A 20000-nucleotide genomic window follows, 5' to 3' on the forward strand; every position below is an offset into this window, starting at 1 on the left:
CTACTGGCTCACTCGCGGGATCACTGACCTCCTATTGGCTCACACACTGGATCATTGTTGTTCTATTGGCTCACACACTGGATTACTTTCCTCCCATTAGATCACATACCGGATCACTCATAGGAGCAGTGGTCTGCTGACTGGTGAAGACACAGATGAAGATTCTAGATATAAAAGTAATAAAAGCAAAAGCCATATTCTATACACGTTTGCAGCTCTGTGTGTGTGTGTGTGTGTGTGTGTGTGTGTGTGTGTGTGTGTGTGTGTCACTCTCTCTGACTCACTGAGGAGAGGTAGTGTGTTTGGTCAGTGGGTCACATGACTCTTTCCCTCTCTTTCTGTAGCGTAGCCATGCGGTTTGGATTACACTCGAAACAGGCAGGAGGGAGCGATACATTCCCCCTCTCTCACACACACACTCTCTCTCTCTCTCTCACACACACACACACACACACACACACACACACACACACTCACACACACATGGCCTCGGAGAATGGCATTTTGTTCTATTGTATACTTTTATAGGGCTAGAATGACAAAAGTCTACTCTACACACACACACACACACACACTTCTGTACTGTAACATGTATGTAGCGTAATGTAGCTGCGTATACCTTACTTAAACCATAAACACACACACACACACACACACACAGGGCCAGATCCTTTACTTACATGTCAAATTATTTGAAACTGCCCAATTAAACTATTTCCTCAGAAAGGGAGTACACACACACACACACACACACACACACACACACACACACACACAGGAAGGAAACGTGGAGATAAGACAGGCTGACTGGAAGTCTTGGTCAGGCCTGAGTGAAATCCCGTCACCTTACAAACTGACAGAGCGTTCAGTGGATCTGAAGCATGACCTCTCTCTCTCTCTCTCTCACACACACACACACACACACACACACACACACACACAGGTGCACATGCACAGAACACACAAGTGCACACCCGCAGACACACACAGACAAGCACACAATATAAGAAAGCCTCTTTGTCTCTCTTGTACACATCAGTGCACACACACACACACACACACACACACACACACACACACACACACACACACACACACACACACACAGGTGCACATGCACAGAACACACAAGTGCACACCCGTAGACACACACAGACAAGCACACAATATAAGAAAGCCTCTTTGTCTCTCTTGTACACATCAGTGCACACACACACACACACACACACACACACACACACACACACACACACACACACAGTTGATTAAAAAAAGAAGCCCAGCTTCAGTGTGTGTGATAAGAAGGTCATTACACACACACACACACACACACACACACACACACACTCTGAACACAACATTTCATCAGTATTTTTGTAGACAGATAAATCCCATTCCTGATGTCTGAGCTGTGTGTGAGTGAGTGTGTGTGTGTGTGTGTGTGTGTGTGTGTGTGTGTGTGTGTGTGTGTGTGTGTGTGTGTTCACTCAATCACTATAATAATAAATGACATAAGAAGAGGATGTGAGTCACGTTTATCTACACATGCACATTGACAGACTCATAGTGTGGGAGGCTGATGGACCTGGATCAAGAGATGGGTTCACTCAAGCCCAGACACACACACACACACACACACACACACACACACACACAGCGCTGTATCAGCATGTCTGATGTTTATTCTCATTTAGTTTGCAGTAGGAGGATGAATTAGTACAGAGGGGCTGCTCTGAAAAATTCAGGAGGTCTGTCTCTCAAAACACACACACACACACACACACACACACACACACACACACACACACACAGGTTTCTTATCAAGGAATGAAAACAAAAAGCGATTCAGCAAGATAACTCGGTATAACCGTTGTGTGTGGGCGAATAACTGACAGACGGACACACACACACACACACACACACACACACACACACACAGTCAGATCAGTCTGCATGATGTTAAAGAACTATCAGAAATACTTAAAATACTTGTTTTTTTAACGAGTCACACCTTTACTGAGGCCAACAGACACAAAGGCCACGCCTCATTCAGAGATTTAAACACAGAGGCCACACCTCCTTCAGTGAGACTGACAGAAACAGAGGCCACACCTCCTTCAACGACACTAACATCAACAGAGGCCACACTTCCTTCAGAGATAAAAAGCTTATTACTGTATAATCATATAGTTTACCTGTATCCATTTTGTAGGTGTCCGTGTTCCTATAGAAACCAAAAGGTCATCCCATAATTTCCAGTACTGGTTAAAGCCCTACGGATCCCAGCACCGACATTTAAACCAGCACCTGACTACAGTCCAACAAAATCCTTTCCGAAAGTCCCACCATATTAAGGACACCATCTCTCCTGCAGTAAACATTGTCAAAAATAATCATCTATAATCAAATCCACGTAATAATTCATCAGGAATGACGATTAAATCGACCATTTTAAGCTCTTTATTCTGTAAAGCTTCATCGGTGCACAGTGTGGGACTCCAAGTTAAGGGGAAAATATAACAGAGAGCGAGAGATACAAAGCAAAATCTATTAAAAGTTTATCTTGGTGAATCATAAAACAACAACAACAACAACAACAACAACAACACAGCTCCATATTATTTTTATTTTCCACACAAGTGCTTGCTACAGTTCAAGAGTGAGTGTTTGGCGCCCTCTGGTGGCCAAAACGTCCACATGACGGCTGCATGCTGAGGCTCTGACCGCGTGCAATTGATCCAATGCCTAAAAATCACCTTTCTATTCAACTCGAGTGAATAAACTGACTCATTCTACCAGCACACTGACTGAATACACCTGTATACACACACACACACACACACACACACACACACACACAACATTGTGCTTATGATTTCTTTCAGCGTGTTCATCTGCCTGTGTGTGTGTGTGTGTGCTCACCACAGGTGTATATAACACTGAGGTATTTGCGAGTCCCGGTGTAACAGGGGTCTCCGAACTCCTGCGCCGAGGCTCGAACCATGCACGTGCGTTTCCCGTGGCAACGTGATGTCATCACCTGCAGGGCCCCTTCCGCGTGGCAGTCTGTAAAAACACAAAAAGAACAAATCGGACCGTCTCCGTGTTTCATACTTTCCAAACCGTGAGACGTCTGTGCCTCGTAAGCAGGCGCTATACCCACCGTACAGCAAGATGACGTATATATTTATTTATATAAAATGCTAAATGTATTGCTTATAGTTACAGTAAAGCTGCTTAGCGTGGATGCTAATACAACATGCTATCGAAGCTGCATGATTAAACAAAAGAAAAGCCATAAAGTTATATAATGTATGATTAGGGATAATCACTTCATTCACAGTCAGAAGGATACACAACGTAGACAAAACATTTCCCTCACTGTTTGGCAGGCTAGCTAATAAGTTAACCTTAAATTCCTGGCTAACGGCTAAGTGACCCTGGCTAACTAGAATCACTCTGTAACGCTGGCACGACCGTAAAGTATTCGAGTTTTTAAACAACGAGGTGGAAAATTCAACCCGAAGGACACGTGTAGCAAGGAACGTTAGCGAGCTATGCAGCACCACAGGTAGCTTTGCTAGCTGGCTAGTTCGCCAACATCACACGGGCTAAGTTTACCGTGGCTTACGGCTAGGAGTATTTTAAATATTTTGCAGAAGTAGCAACATTAGCGCTAAAAACGGGAAAGGTCTGAGGTAAAAGGAAAGCTCTTTCATGTCGATGTATATGAAGAATGTGTGCACGTGTGTGTGTGTGTGTGTGTGCGCGCGGTTCCTCTCTACATGTTCAGACGTCCCTGACAGACGTGTGCTTTATCCCGGAGACGTTTGATCTCCCCCAAACCTCGGCGCGTCAGCGCGACTGACGATCCGTCCATCCATCATCGCTAAGCGCTTATCGTATGGACTTACACACATCTGAACAAGAGACGGACACAGCGGCCGACCTCCACACACACACACACACACACACACACACACACACACACACACACACCTCTCCACGCACCAACGACCGACAAGTGTGCTCTACCGCCCGTGTCCGATTTCACGGTTCTTTGTCATCCTTTAATCTGAGGCAGGAATTCACGATTAAACCAGCGACGAGAGGATTATTAAAGAGCGTGACGACACTGACAGTGCCATTTTCACGTTATATTTTGTCCCAACAAGTACGCGACAATTAGCGTTCAACATGACGCTGGCATTTCTAGTTAGATTTACGTAATTAACTAGCTAGCTACTACGCTAAGAGTCGAGGCAAACTAGCTAGCAGCTCTTTTTATTCAAATAATAATAAAATAAAAAAAACTCTATGTAATAATGTCTTGGGGGTGTGTGTGTGTGGGGGGGGGTAAGGGGGGTCGCATATGATGTGTCGAGAGCACCGGCTTTAGCTAACCAAGTCTCCTCACGCCTTCTGTTAAAAGTCGCTCTCAAACACGGCGCAGAGATGACCCCCGACGGTCGACGTGTACGTACGTGCAAGAAACAAACAAACCAAAAACCCACTCCATACCAGCAGGGGGCGCTACTGTGTATTCGTTCTAGTACAAAGGAAACAAAGCAAGATGTCACTGTGGATCTGTTTAAACATCAGATCCTGATTATGTACTGACAGTATACATCAGATGGTCTGTAGGCGGAGCTTCTGACAGAGTGTGACCTGGCTGCGTGTGTGTGTGTGGACGTGACCCGAGAGGAGACTAAGTGACCGGCTGTGACGGGGGGAGGGCGGCTGTCTAAATGCTTCCCCAGGACAGAGGAACAGTCGTCCCGTCTCCAGTCCCCCCGAGGGACTTTAACCTGATGGTGTCACGCTTAAATTCTTCCCCCAGTGGAAGGAAGTATCGTGAGGGACAGACAGAGACGCCATTAACCTGAGCTTTGAGTGCGGTCACCACGGCGATTAGTCAAGCAAGAGGCACAGAATGTGTGTGTGTCTCTCTCTCTCTCTCTCTCTCTCACTCTCTCTCTCTCTCACTCCCCCCCACACACAGTTTTACAAGACCAGCAATAACTATGCAGCAGTTAGTAAGAAGACTGCATTGTTTCTCCAGGAAAACACACACACACACACACACGTGCGCACACACACACACGCGCACACACTTCCTATCTTCTGGATCCAGAAGGTAGAGACACATCCTTTTCCTTAAAGTCTGATATCATCGTGTAAGATGGGTGTGTGTGTGTGTGTGAGAATGTTCTGTGGAAAATTCCAGGAAAGCTGCTCTGTGTGTGTGTGTGTGTGTGTGTGAGAGAGAGAGAGAGAGAGGTACACTGTAACAGAGGTGTTTTCATACCAGATAATCTCATCTCCTATGACGTGTGTGTGTGTGGGTGTGTGTAAAGCGATGCGAGTGTTTATCATCATGCTGGGAAGCTCTGTGATGTGTGTGCGGAGGCGGAGCCTCAGTGATTGACATCTGGTTAAGTTATTTCTTGTGATTTTCCGTGACGCACTAACACGTCGAATATTCTTACATGGGCCGAATAAACACAGTGGAGAAAACAACGGGGTGTGTGTGTGTGTGTGTGTGAGACAGAAGTGGGCGTGGCCATAAGCGCATACATCAAGTCAAAGACACGCCTATTTTCCTAATGCTATCTAGCTAGCATTAGGAGTTAAGGATTTATATATATATATATATATATATATATATATATATATATATATATATATATATATATATATATTTACACACACATATATACACATATATACACACACACACACACACACACACCTGGCCTGTCATGTTAGCTTATGTTAGAAAATCTAGCTAGCATTAGAAACAAAGCGGATAAATATCCCGACTGACAGTTTGGCAAGTTTTTTTTAAATACTTGGTGTTTTACGACGTTGCCAAAACATCAAAGTCAAAGGCTAATTATGACGAATAATTTGTATAAAACTAACTAATACGTTAAATAATGACTTCAGTCACTCAGGATTAACGTTATCTGATTATCTGATTATCTGACTGTGTGAATGATTTCTGTAGCTAATCGTGCTCCATCAGAGCGACTCACCGACAGACGGCGCCCTCCGGTGGTGTGGAGGACACTCCAGTGTCCCCTCCTGCGTACGTCCAAACATGGTCGAGTACACGGCGATCTGCATCCCTGTCTTACAGCTCACCCTCAACTTCTCCCCCTCACACACCACCTTACTCTTATACTCGTCTACAAACCACACACACACACACACACACACACACACACACACTCAGTTATGTACAATATGCAAAACAATACATAAATACGTAGCAGTATATCTGTATTGATTTACATAAGCTTTATAACTGACGTGTGTGTGTGTGTGTGTGTGTGTGTGTGTGTGAGAGACTCACTAGGTCTGCACTTGTAATGCAGAGTGAGGGATTTGCCGATGGATGGACACGGATCCGTTCCAAACAACCGACTGTTCACCAACAGCTCACAGCTCCTCCTGTCCTCACACTCGTCTGTCATCTTCTACACACACACACACACACACACACACACACAAAGTGAGAGAGAGAGTTAGAGACAGATTGGGAGAAAAAGATGGACGGAAAAAGACAGACATTGTGTGTGTGTGTGTGTGTGTGTGTGTGTGTGTGTGTGTGTGTGAGAGAGAGAGAGAGAGAGAAAGCGTGAGATATAGACCAAGAGAATATGACAGAGAGAGAGAGAGAGAGAGAGAGAGAGAGAGAGAGAGAGAGAGAGAGAGAGAGAATGTCAGACAGAAAGAGATACAGAAAAAGAGACAGATAGAGACACAGAGAGAGTGATGGAGAAACAGTCAGAAAGACAGATGAAATGATAGAGAGAGAGAGAGAGAGACAGATATAGTGAGAAAGACAGATTTTTAAAAAAAGACAGACAGAGAGAGACAGACGAAAGATTCAGAGAGGCAGATAGAGACAGAGAGATTGAGAGCGAATGACAGAAACAGACAGAAAGGGAGATGAAATGACAAGGACAGACAGAAATAGAAAGATGCAGAAGAGATATAAAAGCGACAGACAGACAGAAGGAAAGAGAGAAAGAGAGACAGACAGGAAGAAGGAAATAAAATGTATTGTTGAATAAAAGACATGATTTTATTCATGTCTTATTTCTCATGTAGATTTGTTAAAAATATTTATTTGGATTGAATATTAATATCCAGAAATGTAAAGGACACACACACACACACACACACACACCTGTGTTACCTGCAGCGCTGTTGCCACATGACAGGAAGTGACACCACTCAGTGGGCGTGACCCACCGATGCTGTACAGCGGTGGGCAGAACGGAGAGTGGGCGGAGCTTTTCCTGCCGTAGAAAGCTGATTGGACAGCGATGGTGGTTCTGGGAGGGCAGCGTACAGTCAGGTGGTGACCATCACACACCTCATCTGTGTAGTTACGCAACACGTGCAACAGGTAACCTAGGATACGAGAGCAGGGCAACGGTTAATGACGGGACCCCACACACACACACACACACACACACACACACACTCCCAGAGATGATGCTTTAAATTTACTAATCAAAAATGATAGACTGATGAAAAGAGACAGCTTGAGAGACGGACAGACAGACAGACACGTGCACACACACACACTTAAATTTCATCTGATCCACCTCCACTGTTTGTTGGTTATGCATACTGTACATGCTGTGCCATGTGACATTTGAGAGAGAGAGTGTGTGTGTGTGTGTGTGTGTGTGTGTGTGTGTGTGTGTGTGTACACAGTGTTATTGTTTGTCCTTGAATGACAGGAAGTTCAGGACAAAGCGATGGCTGATGTCCATCCTCTAAACGCTTCTGTATGACTTTATTTATAATTTCATCACTCAACATAATCCCCACACACACTCAGACACACACACACTCAGACACACACACAAACACACACACTCAGACACACACACTCAGACACACACAAACACACACACAGACACAGACACCAGCCTGTTCAGGCTTGCTCTGTGTGTGTGTGTGTGTGTGTGTGTGTGTGTGTGTGTGTGTGTGTGTGTGTGTGTGTGTGGGGCCCACCTGAGAAAGGCAAACAAACTGATTGCATCCTCATCGTCTCTCATTTAAAACCTAATTTACCTCAAATGGAGCAAAAAGACGTCAAAGTCACACACACACACACACACACACACACACACACACACACACACACACACACACACACAAGTTTTGGATAATGTGGACAAGTTCTAACAGGGGAGAAAGAGAAAAACAATAAAAAGAAAAAAGAATGAAAAAAAGAAAAAGAAAGAAACAATAAAAAATAAAAGACAAAAACAAAAACAAAAAAGAAAGAAAAGAGGAGAGGACGAACAGAACAGTGGAAGGGTGGAAAAGAAAGAAAAAACAAGGAAAATATAAAGAAGAAAGAAAATAAAAATAAAAATGGATAAAGAGAAATAAAGAAAGGAAAATGAACTGGCGCGGGTCCGGGATGTCCCACAATATTGAATCCAATTTTTACATTTATTATAGAGCAACTATAAATGGATAAAAAATTGTAATTGGTGGTAAACTGCTGTGGCGTAAGAGGAATAAAAGCCTCGGGGACGAGCTGTTGCAGGAAAATGATCAGCATCACCGTGGTAACAGTGACTCTGCAGTTGATTATTGTCCTGTAAGAGCACCACACCATGCGCGCTGTCCCTCTCCTCCTCTTCCCCCCCCGCCTCGGCACCGAGCGCGCTGTCCCCCTCCTCCTCTCCCCCCCGCCTCGGCACCGAGCGCGCTGTCCCCCCCCTCCTCTCCCCCCCGCCTCGGCACAGAGCGCGCTGTCCCCCCCCTCCTCTCCCCCCCGCCTCGGCACCGAGCGCGCTGTCCCCCCCCTCCTCTCCCCCCCGCCTCGGCACAGAGCGCGCTGTCCCCCCCCTCCTCTCCCCCCCGCCTCGGCACAGAGCGCGCTGTCCCCCCCCTCCTCTCCCCCCCGCCTCGGCACAGAGCGCGCTGTCCCCCCCCTCCTCTCCCCCCCGCCTCGGCACAGAGCGCGCTGTCCCCCCCCTCCTCTCCCCCCCGCCTCGGCACAGAGCGCGCTGTCCCCCCCCTCCTCTCCCCCCCGCCTCGGCACAGAGCGCGCTGCCCCCCCCCCCGCCTCGGCACAGAGCGCGCTGCCCCCCCCCCCGCCTCGGCACAGAGCGCGCTGTCCCCCCCCCCCCGCCTCGGCACAGAGCGCGCTGTCCCCCCCCCCCGCCTCGGCACAGAGCGCGCTGTCCCCCCCCCCCCGCCTCGGCACAGAGCGCGCTGTCCCCCCCCCCCCGCCTCGGCACAGAGCGCGCTGTCCCCCCCCCCCCGCCTCGGCACAGAGCGCGCTGTCCCCCCCCCCCCGCCTCGGCACAGAGCGCGCTGTCCCCCCCCCCCCGCCTCGGCACAGAGCGCGCTGTCCCCCCCCCCCCGCCTCGGCACAGAGCGCGCTGTCCCCCCCCCCCCGCCTCGGCACAGAGCGCGCTGTCCCCCCCCCCCCGCCTCGGCACAGAGCGCGCTGTCCCCCCCCCCCCGCCTCGGCACAGAGCGCGCTGTCCCCCCCCCCCCGCCTCGGCACAGAGCGCGCTGTCCCCCCCCCCCCGCCTCGGCACAGAGCGCGCTGTCCCCCCCCCCCCGCCTCGGCACAGAGCGCGCTGTCCCCCCCCCCCCGCCTCGGCACAGAGCGCGCTGTCCCCCCCCCCCCGCCTCGGCACAGAGCGCGCTGTCCCCCCCCCCCCGCCTCGGCACAGAGCGCGCTGTCCCCCCCCCCCGCCTCGGCACAGAGCGCGCTGTCCCCCCCCCCCGCCTCGGCACAGAGCGCGCTGTCCCCCCCCCCCCGCCTCGGCACAGAGCGCGCTGTCCCCCCCCCCCCGCCTCGGCACAGAGCGCGCTGTCCCCCCCCCCCCGCCTCGGCACAGAGCGCGCTGTCCCCCCCCCCCGCCTCGGCACAGAGCGCGCTGTCCCCCCCCCCCCGCCTCGGCACAGAGCGCGCTGTCCCCCCCCCCCCGCCTCGGCACAGAGCGCGCTGTCCCCCCCCCCCCGCCTCGGCACAGAGCGCGCTGTCCCCCCCCCCCCGCCTCGGCACAGAGCGCGCTGTCCCCCCCCCCCGCCTCGGCACAGAGCGCGCTGTCCCCCCCGCCTCGGCACAGAGCGCGCTGTCCCCCCCGCCTCGGCACAGAGCGCGCTGTCCCCCCCGCCTCGGCACAGAGCGCGCTGTCCCCCCCGCCTCGGCACAGAGCGCGCTGTCCCCCCCGCCTCGGCACAGAGCGCGCTGTCCCCCCCCGCCTCGGCACAGAGCGCGCTGTCCCCCCCGCCTCGGCACAGAGCGCGCTGTCCCCCCCGCCTCGGCACAGAGCGCGCTGTCCCCCCCCCCCCCCCCGCCTCGGCACAGAGCGCGCTGTCCCCCCCCCCCGCCTCGGCACAGAGCGCGCTGTCCCCCCCCCCCGCCTCGGCACAGAGCGCGCTGTCCCCCCCCGCCTCGGCACAGAGCGCGCTGTCCCCCCCGCCTCGGCACAGAGCGCGCTGTCCCCCCCGCCTCGGCACAGAGCGCGCTGTCCCCCCCGCCTCGGCACAGAGCGCGCTGTCCCCCCCGCCTCGGCACAGAGCGCGCTGTCCCCCCCGCCTCGGCACAGAGCGCGCTGTCCCCCCCCCCCCGCCTCGGCACAGAGCGCGCTGTCCCCCCCCCCCCGCCTCGGCACCGAGCGCGCTGTCCCCCCCCCCCCGCCTCGGCACCGAGCGCGCTGTCCCCCCCCCCCCGCCTCGGCACCGAGCACACTGTTCCTCTCCTCCTCTTACCCCCCCCGCCTCGGCACCGAGCGTGCTGTTCCTCTCCTCCCCCCCGCCTCAGCACCGAGCGTGCTGTTCCTCTCCTCCCCCCCCGCCTCAGCACCGAGCGTGCTGTTCCTCTCCCCCCCCCCCGCCTCGGCACCGAGCGCGCTGTTCCTCTCCTCCTCTCCCCCCCGCCTCGGCACAGAGCGCGCTGTCCCCCCCCCCCCCCCGCCTCGGCACCGAGCACACTGTTCCTCTCCTCCTCTTACCCCCCCCCGCCTCGACACAGAGTGCGCTGTTCCCCCCCGCCTCGACACCGAGGGTAAATGTTCAGTGATGTTTGTTTGGCCCAGAGTTACCTCAGTGTGTCTGTGAGCGTGTCAGGACAATTTCACTGCTGATCCTCACACTTTTACAAGATTACATCAATTACAGCGCGCCGAGACGCACAGAGACGACTCGCTGGAGTCACAAACACATCTCCACTTTCCTCAGCGAGTCTTTATCTCCGCCGTCGAGCTGCAAGAGCAACGCTAACACTAATCAGCTTCACCGTGCAGCTTGTCAGCGGAGTCTCAGCCCAAATGTTACACTTTACAAAACATAACATCAATTTAAAATAAATAAATAAATAAATAAATAAAAAAGCAAAAACAAACGTACACTTCAGAGAAGCAGACAATCAGCCGAGACGGTGTCTGAACTTCACTTTAATGTCAGTCGAATGCAAGTAAATAAACTATTTAGGAAAATAGCAGTGATAAACTGTGAAATATGGAAGTACAGTTCTATCAGCAACAATTCCAGCTTTCAAGTGACGCAAAACTGCGGTGAGGAAATACTGAGGCAAGGAAAAATCTGAGGCAAGGAAAAAAGGTGTTGAGGAAAAATAGTGCTGAGGAAAAAACTGAGGCGAGTAAAAACTGAGGCAAGGAAAAAAACTGAGGCAATGAAAAAAAAACTGAGGTGAAACTGAGGCGACGGAAAAAGGGAAAGAACTGAGGCGAGTAAAAAAAAAACAGGCAAGAAAAAAACTGAGGCGAATAAAAACTGAGGTGAGGGAAAGAACTGAGGTGAAACTGAGGCGAGTAAAGAAACCGGCGAGGAAAAAAAACTGAGGTGAAACTGAGGCGGGGGAAAAAACTGAGGTGAGGGAAAAAACTGAGGCGAGGAAAACCTGAGGCAAGGGAAAAAAGGAGGTGAGGGGAAAAAAAAAAACAGGTAAAACTGAGGCGAGGGAAAGAACTGAGGCGAGTAAAAAAACTGAGGTGAAACTGAGGCGAGGGAAAGAACTGAAGCAAGGAAAAACTGAGGCAAGGAAAAAAAAAAACAGGCGAGGAAAACCTGAGGCAAGGAAAAAAAACTGAGGTAAAACTGAGGCGAGGAAAAACTGAGGCAAAGAAAAAAAGGAGGTGAGGAAAAAACTGATGCGAGGAAAAACTGAGGCAAGGAAAAAAGGAGGTGAGGAAAAAAAACTGAGGCGAGTAAAAAAAAAAACTGAGGTAAAACTGAGGCGAGGGAAAAACTGAGGTGAGGAAAAACTGATCCTAAGTTGTCCAAGATGACCGCCCCATAACGTTCCAGTGTTCAGCTACATGATCAGATTTGATTCATGTTTATAAAAGACAGCAAGTCCCACTGTGTCCTAAACCACATCTGGACTTCTGTAGGACATGCAGATCACGGACTCCCTGTTGACAAAAAACCCCCAAGAGAAACCATCACAGAAATTCTAATGGTTTCCACCACAAATACCATTACAAACCATCATCCAACCATTAAAACCATTACCATTAATGGGCCTTAATGGTATCCACTAGACATTACATGTCACCAATATAAGGCAACAAATTCCCAGTAGAGACCATTACAGTTTCCATTAAAACCAATACAATTCCCATTAAAACCATTACAAACTGAATGTAGTTTGGGGAAAATATTCATGAGATGTACGAGATATTTATGAAGAAAGAAAGAAAGAAAAAAAGACAGCCAGTAAGTCATATCACACCAGCTTTCAGAAACACGTCTCCTGATTACACGCGGATTTACACGGAATAAAACACTCCGTGTCATTCGGTTATCAGAAAACAATCCACGTCAGCGATAAACCTTAAACTCCCCCGTCCCCCCGTCCTGAAGACGTCCACGAAACGTCTCCTTACTCAAAACCTCACCGCATCAACAACTTCTCATGTCTGTTTCTGTAAAGTGTTCGATGTACAAGTCCTTGCGAATGAGCGGTTACTATAGAAACGAAATAACATCAACGCCTTCTGACCAATCGGATAGGAGAATTCACCAGCACTGCAGTGTAATGAATCAGGTGTAGAGTTCACAGCGATTCAACGAGGAGAAGCAGAATAAACATCAGAGTTACTGTTTTAATAAGATGCCCACATGACCACGAAATGTAAGAACGACTAATAAACCAGCAGAGTGAGTGTGTGTGTGTGTGTGTGTGTGTGTTTGTATGCAGCACCATGGCTCGAATACTAGTTCATTACCAGGTTCCAAGCTCTCTGGCACCCACCACAGCATTCCATTCAAAGTGTGTGTGTGAGTGTGTGTGTGTGTGTGTGTGAGTGAGAGAGAGAGAGAGAGAGAGAGAGAGAGAACTTGACAGGACCACACACTGACAGAATTAGCAAGGCACCAAATCTGACACCATCATTATTTTATATATATATATATATATATATATATATATATATATATATATATATATATATATATATATATATATATATATATATATATATATATATATATATGACTCAGTGTAGGCCTGGATAGAAATGTGGGTGTGTCTCCGAGTCCAAGAAGAGCTCTAAGACACACCCACATTACAATCTATTGTGTCTGTGCCACGCCCACTCACCGCTGCGCTCAGTTCCATATTCGGGTTGTTGTTGTATCTGGTGTTGGATGTTTGTAACGAACATCCCGAGGGGCATTAAATCATTAGAGTGAAAATCTCAGAGGGACCGTGGGCCTCCTGTTCTGATCAGATGACATGTCATGTGATAGGCTAAAAGCACTGAGGGCAAAAATTCTCCTTAACCTCTCTCTCTCTCTCTCTCACACACACAGTATTTTTAAAACTATAAGATGTGTAACGTTAGCTTTTCTGTACTGTACATTACTGTAACTGCAGTTTGCCCGTGTGTTAGTGTATTTACGGTAGCCCTGCTACTGCAGGAATTACGGTATGATGTATAAAGTGAAATCTCACTCTGTAAGAACTATCATGTTTATACACAAACAAAGTCGTCATGGCGAGCAGCTGAGAGATGAGAACAACGCTAACTGAGATATTACACACTAATTGTGTGTGTGTGTGTGTGTGCGTGTTCAGATTTATCTGTGCAGCAGGGAATTACCCTCCGCTGGGGTTTCCCTCTGTTTAAATGATGCTGCGCTGTGATTGGCTGAGAGTGCTCAGGAGTAAATTCCTCACAGGTCTGCAGGAGCACGAGCGCGCGCGGACACACACACACACACACACACACACACACACACACACACACACACACAGAAAGAGAAGACAGATGGAATGTAGAGAAGGAGACAGATCATCTTTCACAGGAGCCATCGATTTGGCAGAGAATATGTGTGTGTGTAAGACGTATCAAAAGGAAATGCCGCCTCACTCACACTCTCTCACACACACACACACCCCTCACTGTCATGTGTCATATCAAATAGCAGCTAACAGGGAAAGTTACTCCAGCAGGCACTGTGAAAAATATTCCTCCTTCCTTCTCCTTCTTTATCTGACCGTATGGGTGTTTACAGTCTCATTTCATCATCATCATCATCATCATATTTGAATCTGTTCATCCTTTTTTCTTCTTCAACAGCAGGTCTTCCTCAGGCTGCAATATTCTATCTCTGTAATCTCTCTATTCTTCTTCTCCTCCTCATCTCTACTGCTAAAATGTTACAATAATCACCTTCATAAACCCAATAACAGCAGCTAATGATGTTATGAATGTACATTCACAACAGACTGACCACTTACAGCACACACACACACACACACACACACACACACACACACACACAGCAATTCATCCACTCCTTCTTTGACCCTTCTCCTTATTAACAGCTAACAAGTTATATCCACTAATGCAAGTTCTCACATACATACCTAATTTATTGTGTAATTAAAATCAGTATTTTTTTTTTTTTTACAGATTGTATTGAGGGCGTAGAGAGAGCGTACAGTCGGAGGAGGGCGTAGGGAGAGAGCGTACAGTCGGAGGAGGGCGTAGGGAGAGAGCGTACAGTCGGAGGAGGGCGTAGGGAGAGAGAGTACAGTCGGAGGAGGGCGTAGGGAGAGAGAGTACAGTCAGAGGAGGGCGTAGGGAGAGAGTACAGTCGGAGGAGGGCGTAGGGAGAGAGTACAGTCGGAGGAGGGCGTAGGGAGAGAGCGTACAGTCGGAGGAGGGCGTAGGGAGAGAGAGTACAGTCGGAGGAGGGCGTAGGGAGAGAGTACAGTCGGAGGAGGGCATAGGGAGAGAGCGTACAGTCGGAGGAGGGCGTAGGGAGAGAGCGTACAGTCGGAGAGGGCGTAGGGAGAGAGCGTACAGTCGGAGAGGGCGTAGGGAGAGAGCGTACAGTCGGAGAGGGCGTAGGGAGAGAGCGTACAGTCGGAGGAGGGCGTAGGGAGAGAGCGTACAGTCGGAGGAGGGCGTAGGGAGAGAGCGTACAGTCGGAGGAGGGCGTAGGGAGAGAGAGTACAGTCGGAGGAGGGCGTAGGGAGAGAGCGTACAGTCGGAGGAGGGCGTAGGGAGAGAGTACAGTCGGAGGAGGGCGTAGGGAGAGAGCGTACAGTCGGAGAGGGCGTAGGGAGAGAGCGTACAGTCGGAGAGGGCGTAGGGAGAGAGCGTACAGTCGGAGAGGGCGTAGGGAGAGAGCGTACAGTCGGAGGAGGGCGTAGGGAGAGAGCGTACAGTCGGAGGAGGGCGTAGGGAGAGAGCGTACAGTCGGAGGAGGGCGTAGGGAGAGAGCGTACAGTCGGAGGAGGGCGTAGGGAGAGAGAGTACAGTCGGAGGAGGGCGTAGGGAGAGAGAGTACAGTCGGAGGAGGGCGTAGGGCGAGAGCGTACAGTCGGAGGAGGGCGTAGGGAGAGAGAGTACAGTCGGAGGAGGGCGTAGGGAGAGAGAGTACAGTCGGAGGAGGGCGTAGGGAGAGAGCGTACAGTCGGAGGAGGGCGTAGGGCGAGAGCGTACAGTCGGAGGAGGGCGTAGGGCGAGAGCGTACAGTCGGAGGAGGGCGTAGGGGCGAGAGGAGTACAGTCGGAGGAGGGCGTAGGGAGAGAGCGTACAGTCGGAGGAGGGCGTAGGGAGAGAGCGTACAGTCGGAGGAGGGCGTAGGGAGAGAGCGTACAGGTCGGAGGAGGGGCGTAGGGAGAGAGCGTACAGTCGGAGGAGGGCGTAGGGAGAGAGCGTACAGGTCGGAGGAGGGCGTAGGGAGAGAGCGTACAGTCGGAGGAGGGCGTAGGGAGAGAGTACAGTCGGAGGAGGGCGTAGGGAGAGAGCGTACAGTCGGAGGAGGGCGTAGGGAGAGAGCGTACAGTCGGAGGAGGGCGTAGGGAGAGAGCGTACAGTCGGAGGAGGGCGTAGGGAGAGAGTACAGTCGGAGGAGGGCGTAGGGAGAGAGCGTACAGTCGGAGAGGGCGTAGGGAGAGAGCGTACAGTCGGAGAGGGCGTAGGGAGAGAGCGTACAGTCGGAGGAGGGCGTAGGGAGAGAGCGTACAGTCAGAGGAGGGCGTAGGGAGAGAGAGTACAGTCGGAGGAGGGCGTAGGGAGAGAGCGTACAGTCGGAGGAGGGCGTAGGGAGAGAGCGTACAGTCGGAGGAGGGCGTAGGGAGAGAGCGTACAGTCGGAGGAGGGCGTAGGGAGAGAGTACAGTCGGAGGAGGGCGTAGGGAGAGAGCGTACAGTCGGAGAGGGCGTAGGGAGAGAGCGTACAGTCGGAGAGGGCGTAGGGAGAGAGCGTACAGTCGGAGGAGGGCGTAGGGAGAGAGCGTACAGTCGGAGGAGGGCGTAGGGAGAGAGAGTACAGTCGGAGGAGGGCGTAGGGAGAGCGTACAGTCGGAGGAGGGCGTAGGGAGAGAGAGTACAGTCGGAGGAGGGCGTAGGGAGAGAGTACAGTCGGAGAAGGGCGTAGGGCGAGAGCGTACAGTCGGAGGAGGGCGTAGGGCGAGCGTACAGTCGGAGGAGGGCGTAGGGAGAGAGAGTACAGTCGGAGGAGGGCGTAGGGAGAGAGAGAGTACAGTCGGAGAAGGGCGTAGGGCGAGCGTACAGTCGGAGGAGGGCGTAGGGCGAGCGTACAGTCGGAGGAGGGCGTAGGGAGAGAGAGTACAGTCGGAGGAGGGCGTAGGGAGAGCGTACAGTCGGAGAGGGCGTAGGGAGAGAGCGTACAGTCGGAGAGGGCGTAGGGAGAGAGAGAGTACAGTCGGAGGAGGGCGTAGGGAGAGAGTACAGTCAGAGGAGGGCGTAGGGAGAGAGTACAGTCGGAGGAGGGCGTAGGGAGAGAGAGTACAGTCGGAGGAGGGCGTAGGGAGAGAGAGTACAGTCGGAGGAGGGCGTAGGGAGAGAGAGAGTACAGTCGGAGGAGGGCGTAGGGAGAGAGAGTACAGTCGGAGAGGGCGTAGGGAGAGAGTACAGTCGGAGGAGGGCGTAGGGAGAGAGCGTACAGTCGGAGGAGGGCGTAGGGAGAGAGAGTACAGTCGGAGGAGGGCGTAGGGAGAGAGCGTACAGTCGGAGGAGGGCGTAGGGAGAGAGCGTACAGTCGGAGGAGGGCGTAGGGCGAGCGTACAGTCGGAGGAGGGCGTAGGGAGAGAGTACAGTCGGAGGAGGGCGTAGGGCGAGAGAGTACAGTCGGAGGAGGGCGTAGGGCGAGAGCGTACAGTCGGAGGAGGGCGTAGGGAGAGAGCGTACAGTCGGAGGAGGGCGTAGGGAGAGAGTACAGTCGGAGGAGGGCGTAGGGAGAGAGAGTACAGTCGGAGGAGGGCGTAGGGAGAGAGAGTACAGTCGGAGGAGGGCGTAGGGAGAGAGAGTACAGTCGGAGGAGGGCGTAGGGAGAGAGTACAGTCGGAGGAGGGCGTAGGGCGAGCGTACAGTCGGAGAGGGTGTAGAGAGAGAGTATTGCAGGAGTATTTATTTAGACTTGTTCTGCAGAACTCATCAGCTCGGCTCATAAACGTGCGGCTCAGTGGAGAGACTCTAAACTCTCACTTTCACTGCCTGGGATTTAGTGAATTACAGTCATTAGAGGCTAAAGCTTAGGATGCGGGGAACACTCACTCACACACACACACACACACACACACACACACACTGAACCTCAACTAAGGTTTTAAACCCCATATTGCAATTGGTCCACACCCTGGTGCCACACACACACACACACACACACTGTTTAAAAGCAGCAGACTGAAATAAATGAGCGGAGTTGGTTATGCTAAATACCACTCCATCAATGTCATAGTGTGTGTGTGTGTGTGTGTGTGTGTGTGTGTGTGTGTGTGTGTGTGAGATAAAGCAAGAGGTTTATTTTAAAAACACATAAAACCAAATTTGTCAAGGTTCCTCAACACAATTCTCAAGTTAGTGAAAAAATGATAGGGTTTCATGAGAAGGGTCGAGTACCTAAAAAGGTTCCCCAGGTTCCTGACAAAAACAAAAACAAAAACAACACACAACAACCACGAAAAGCTCACCGAATTCCTCAAAAAGTCTCCGGGTTCATTAAAGAGCTGACGGTTTCTGAAAAACTTTCTGGGACGTTAAAAACTTAATGCCTGGGTTCCTGCAACGTTTCCCCCGAGTTCCTCAAAAGGTTCCTGGGTTCATGGCCTCCGAAAAAAAAAAAATCAATGGGTTCCTGAAAAAGTTCTGAGCTCGTCAAATGGCTGATGGTCAGTAAAAGTTCATTAAAAGATTCCTCAGTTCCTAGGTTCATGAAAGGGCAGACGATTCCTAAACAGGTTTCTGTGAAGATGCTTGAGCTCCTGAAAGGGTTCCTGGGTGCATGAAAGGGTTAAAGGTGTCTAAAAAGGTTCCTTGTGTCTTCTCCGAAATCTGAAAAGATTTACAGGCAGGTTTTATTTCTTGGAAACGTCACTAAAGTTCCTGAAAAGGCTCCTGGTTTGAAGGGTTCTATCTAAAAAAAGGTTCCTAAAACGGTTTCGGTTACCAAAAAGATTCTCGTCTCCCTGAAAAGGATTCCGGGTTCTTAAAAACGTTTCAGGTGGACGTGTGCTTACATTTCCACGATTCCTGAAAAGGTTCCTGTAGTGAAGCGGTGTCTATTAACTGCAAACACACTGCAGGAACCCATCAGAAGACTCAAAGCCACGGTGTAATAGTGCCGAGTCAGCTGACAGGATTTAGTCATGTGACTGGATTTAACTTTGGATGCAACCTTACGTTCAGTCCAACCTGCTTTAGTTCAGCCCACAATACGTGTGTGTGTGTGTGTGTGTGTGTGTGTGTGTGTGTGGTGCTGCGATGGGCAATCGGTTGTTTTTGTTTGTCTGCGGTATAATGAGTTCAGTTTCCACACACACACACACACACACACACACACACACCAGACATCCATTAATTCAACTGACCTTTGACCTCCAACTATGGTGGCCAGGTGGGGGAGGAAAGGGAGTGCAGGAGAGAAGCCCCGTGTCTGTGACGACTGGGTTCTTCAAAAATGTGCCTGCGTTTCTGAAAAGGTTCTTTTGGGTTCCGAATTCCTGTTTATTTGTTTTTATACCTGCAGAAGTTCCTGGAAATGTAAAATAAATAAATAAATAACTAAATCAGAAGCCGCGAAATAGTGCATGACACGGTGAACTTTCTCTTTTTTGTCCAGGTCTTTCTCTCTCTCTCTCTCTCTCTCTGTGTCTCTGTCTGTCCTCATCTCTCTCTCGCTCTCTCTCCTTCCCCTTGCATCTCTATCCCTCGCTCTCTCTCCAACCTCATCTCTTCCTCTCTGTCTGTCCCTCTGTCTGTCCCCATCTCTCGCGCATCTCTTTGCATCAGTCAATTGCATTAGTTATCAATAATCTGCTTTATTTTGTTTGTGTGCATTTTTAATAGAAAACCGAGAGACTGTGAGACAGTGAGAGAGACAGTGAGAGACAGACAGAGAGAGAGACTATGAGAGAAAGACAAAGAGACAGCGTGAGAGAGAGAGAGAGAGACAGTGTGTGTGTGAGAGAGAGAGATAGTGTGTGTGTGTGTGTGTGAG

At 50.7% G+C, this 20000-nt stretch overlaps 1 protein-coding gene across 3 annotated transcripts in view; it reads right to left on the reverse strand.

Annotated features, from left to right (window-relative positions):
• The window catches only part of LOC108257718 (protein eva-1 homolog C), a 51923-nt gene that overhangs the window by 19422 nt on the left and 12501 nt on the right, over positions 1–20000 (reverse strand). The window contains exons 2-5 of one of the 3 annotated variants that reach the window (XM_017455705.3): positions 7208–7425; positions 6359–6479; positions 6039–6191; positions 2923–3066 (exon numbers count right to left, since the gene is read on the reverse strand). In XM_017455705.3, coding sequence (XP_017311194.1) covers positions 2923–3066; positions 6039–6191; positions 6359–6479; positions 7208–7425 — 636 coding nt within the window. Of the gene's footprint in view, positions 1–2922; positions 3067–6038; positions 6192–6358; positions 6483–7198; positions 7426–20000 lie in introns of all 3 variants that reach the window. The other 2 variants (XM_017455695.3, XM_017455683.3) reach the window with 2 other exon arrangements.

This window comes from Ictalurus punctatus, chromosome 2 (assembly GCF_001660625.3).
Source record: "Ictalurus punctatus breed USDA103 chromosome 2, Coco_2.0, whole genome shotgun sequence".
Taxonomy (NCBI): Eukaryota; Metazoa; Chordata; class Actinopteri; order Siluriformes; family Ictaluridae; genus Ictalurus; species Ictalurus punctatus.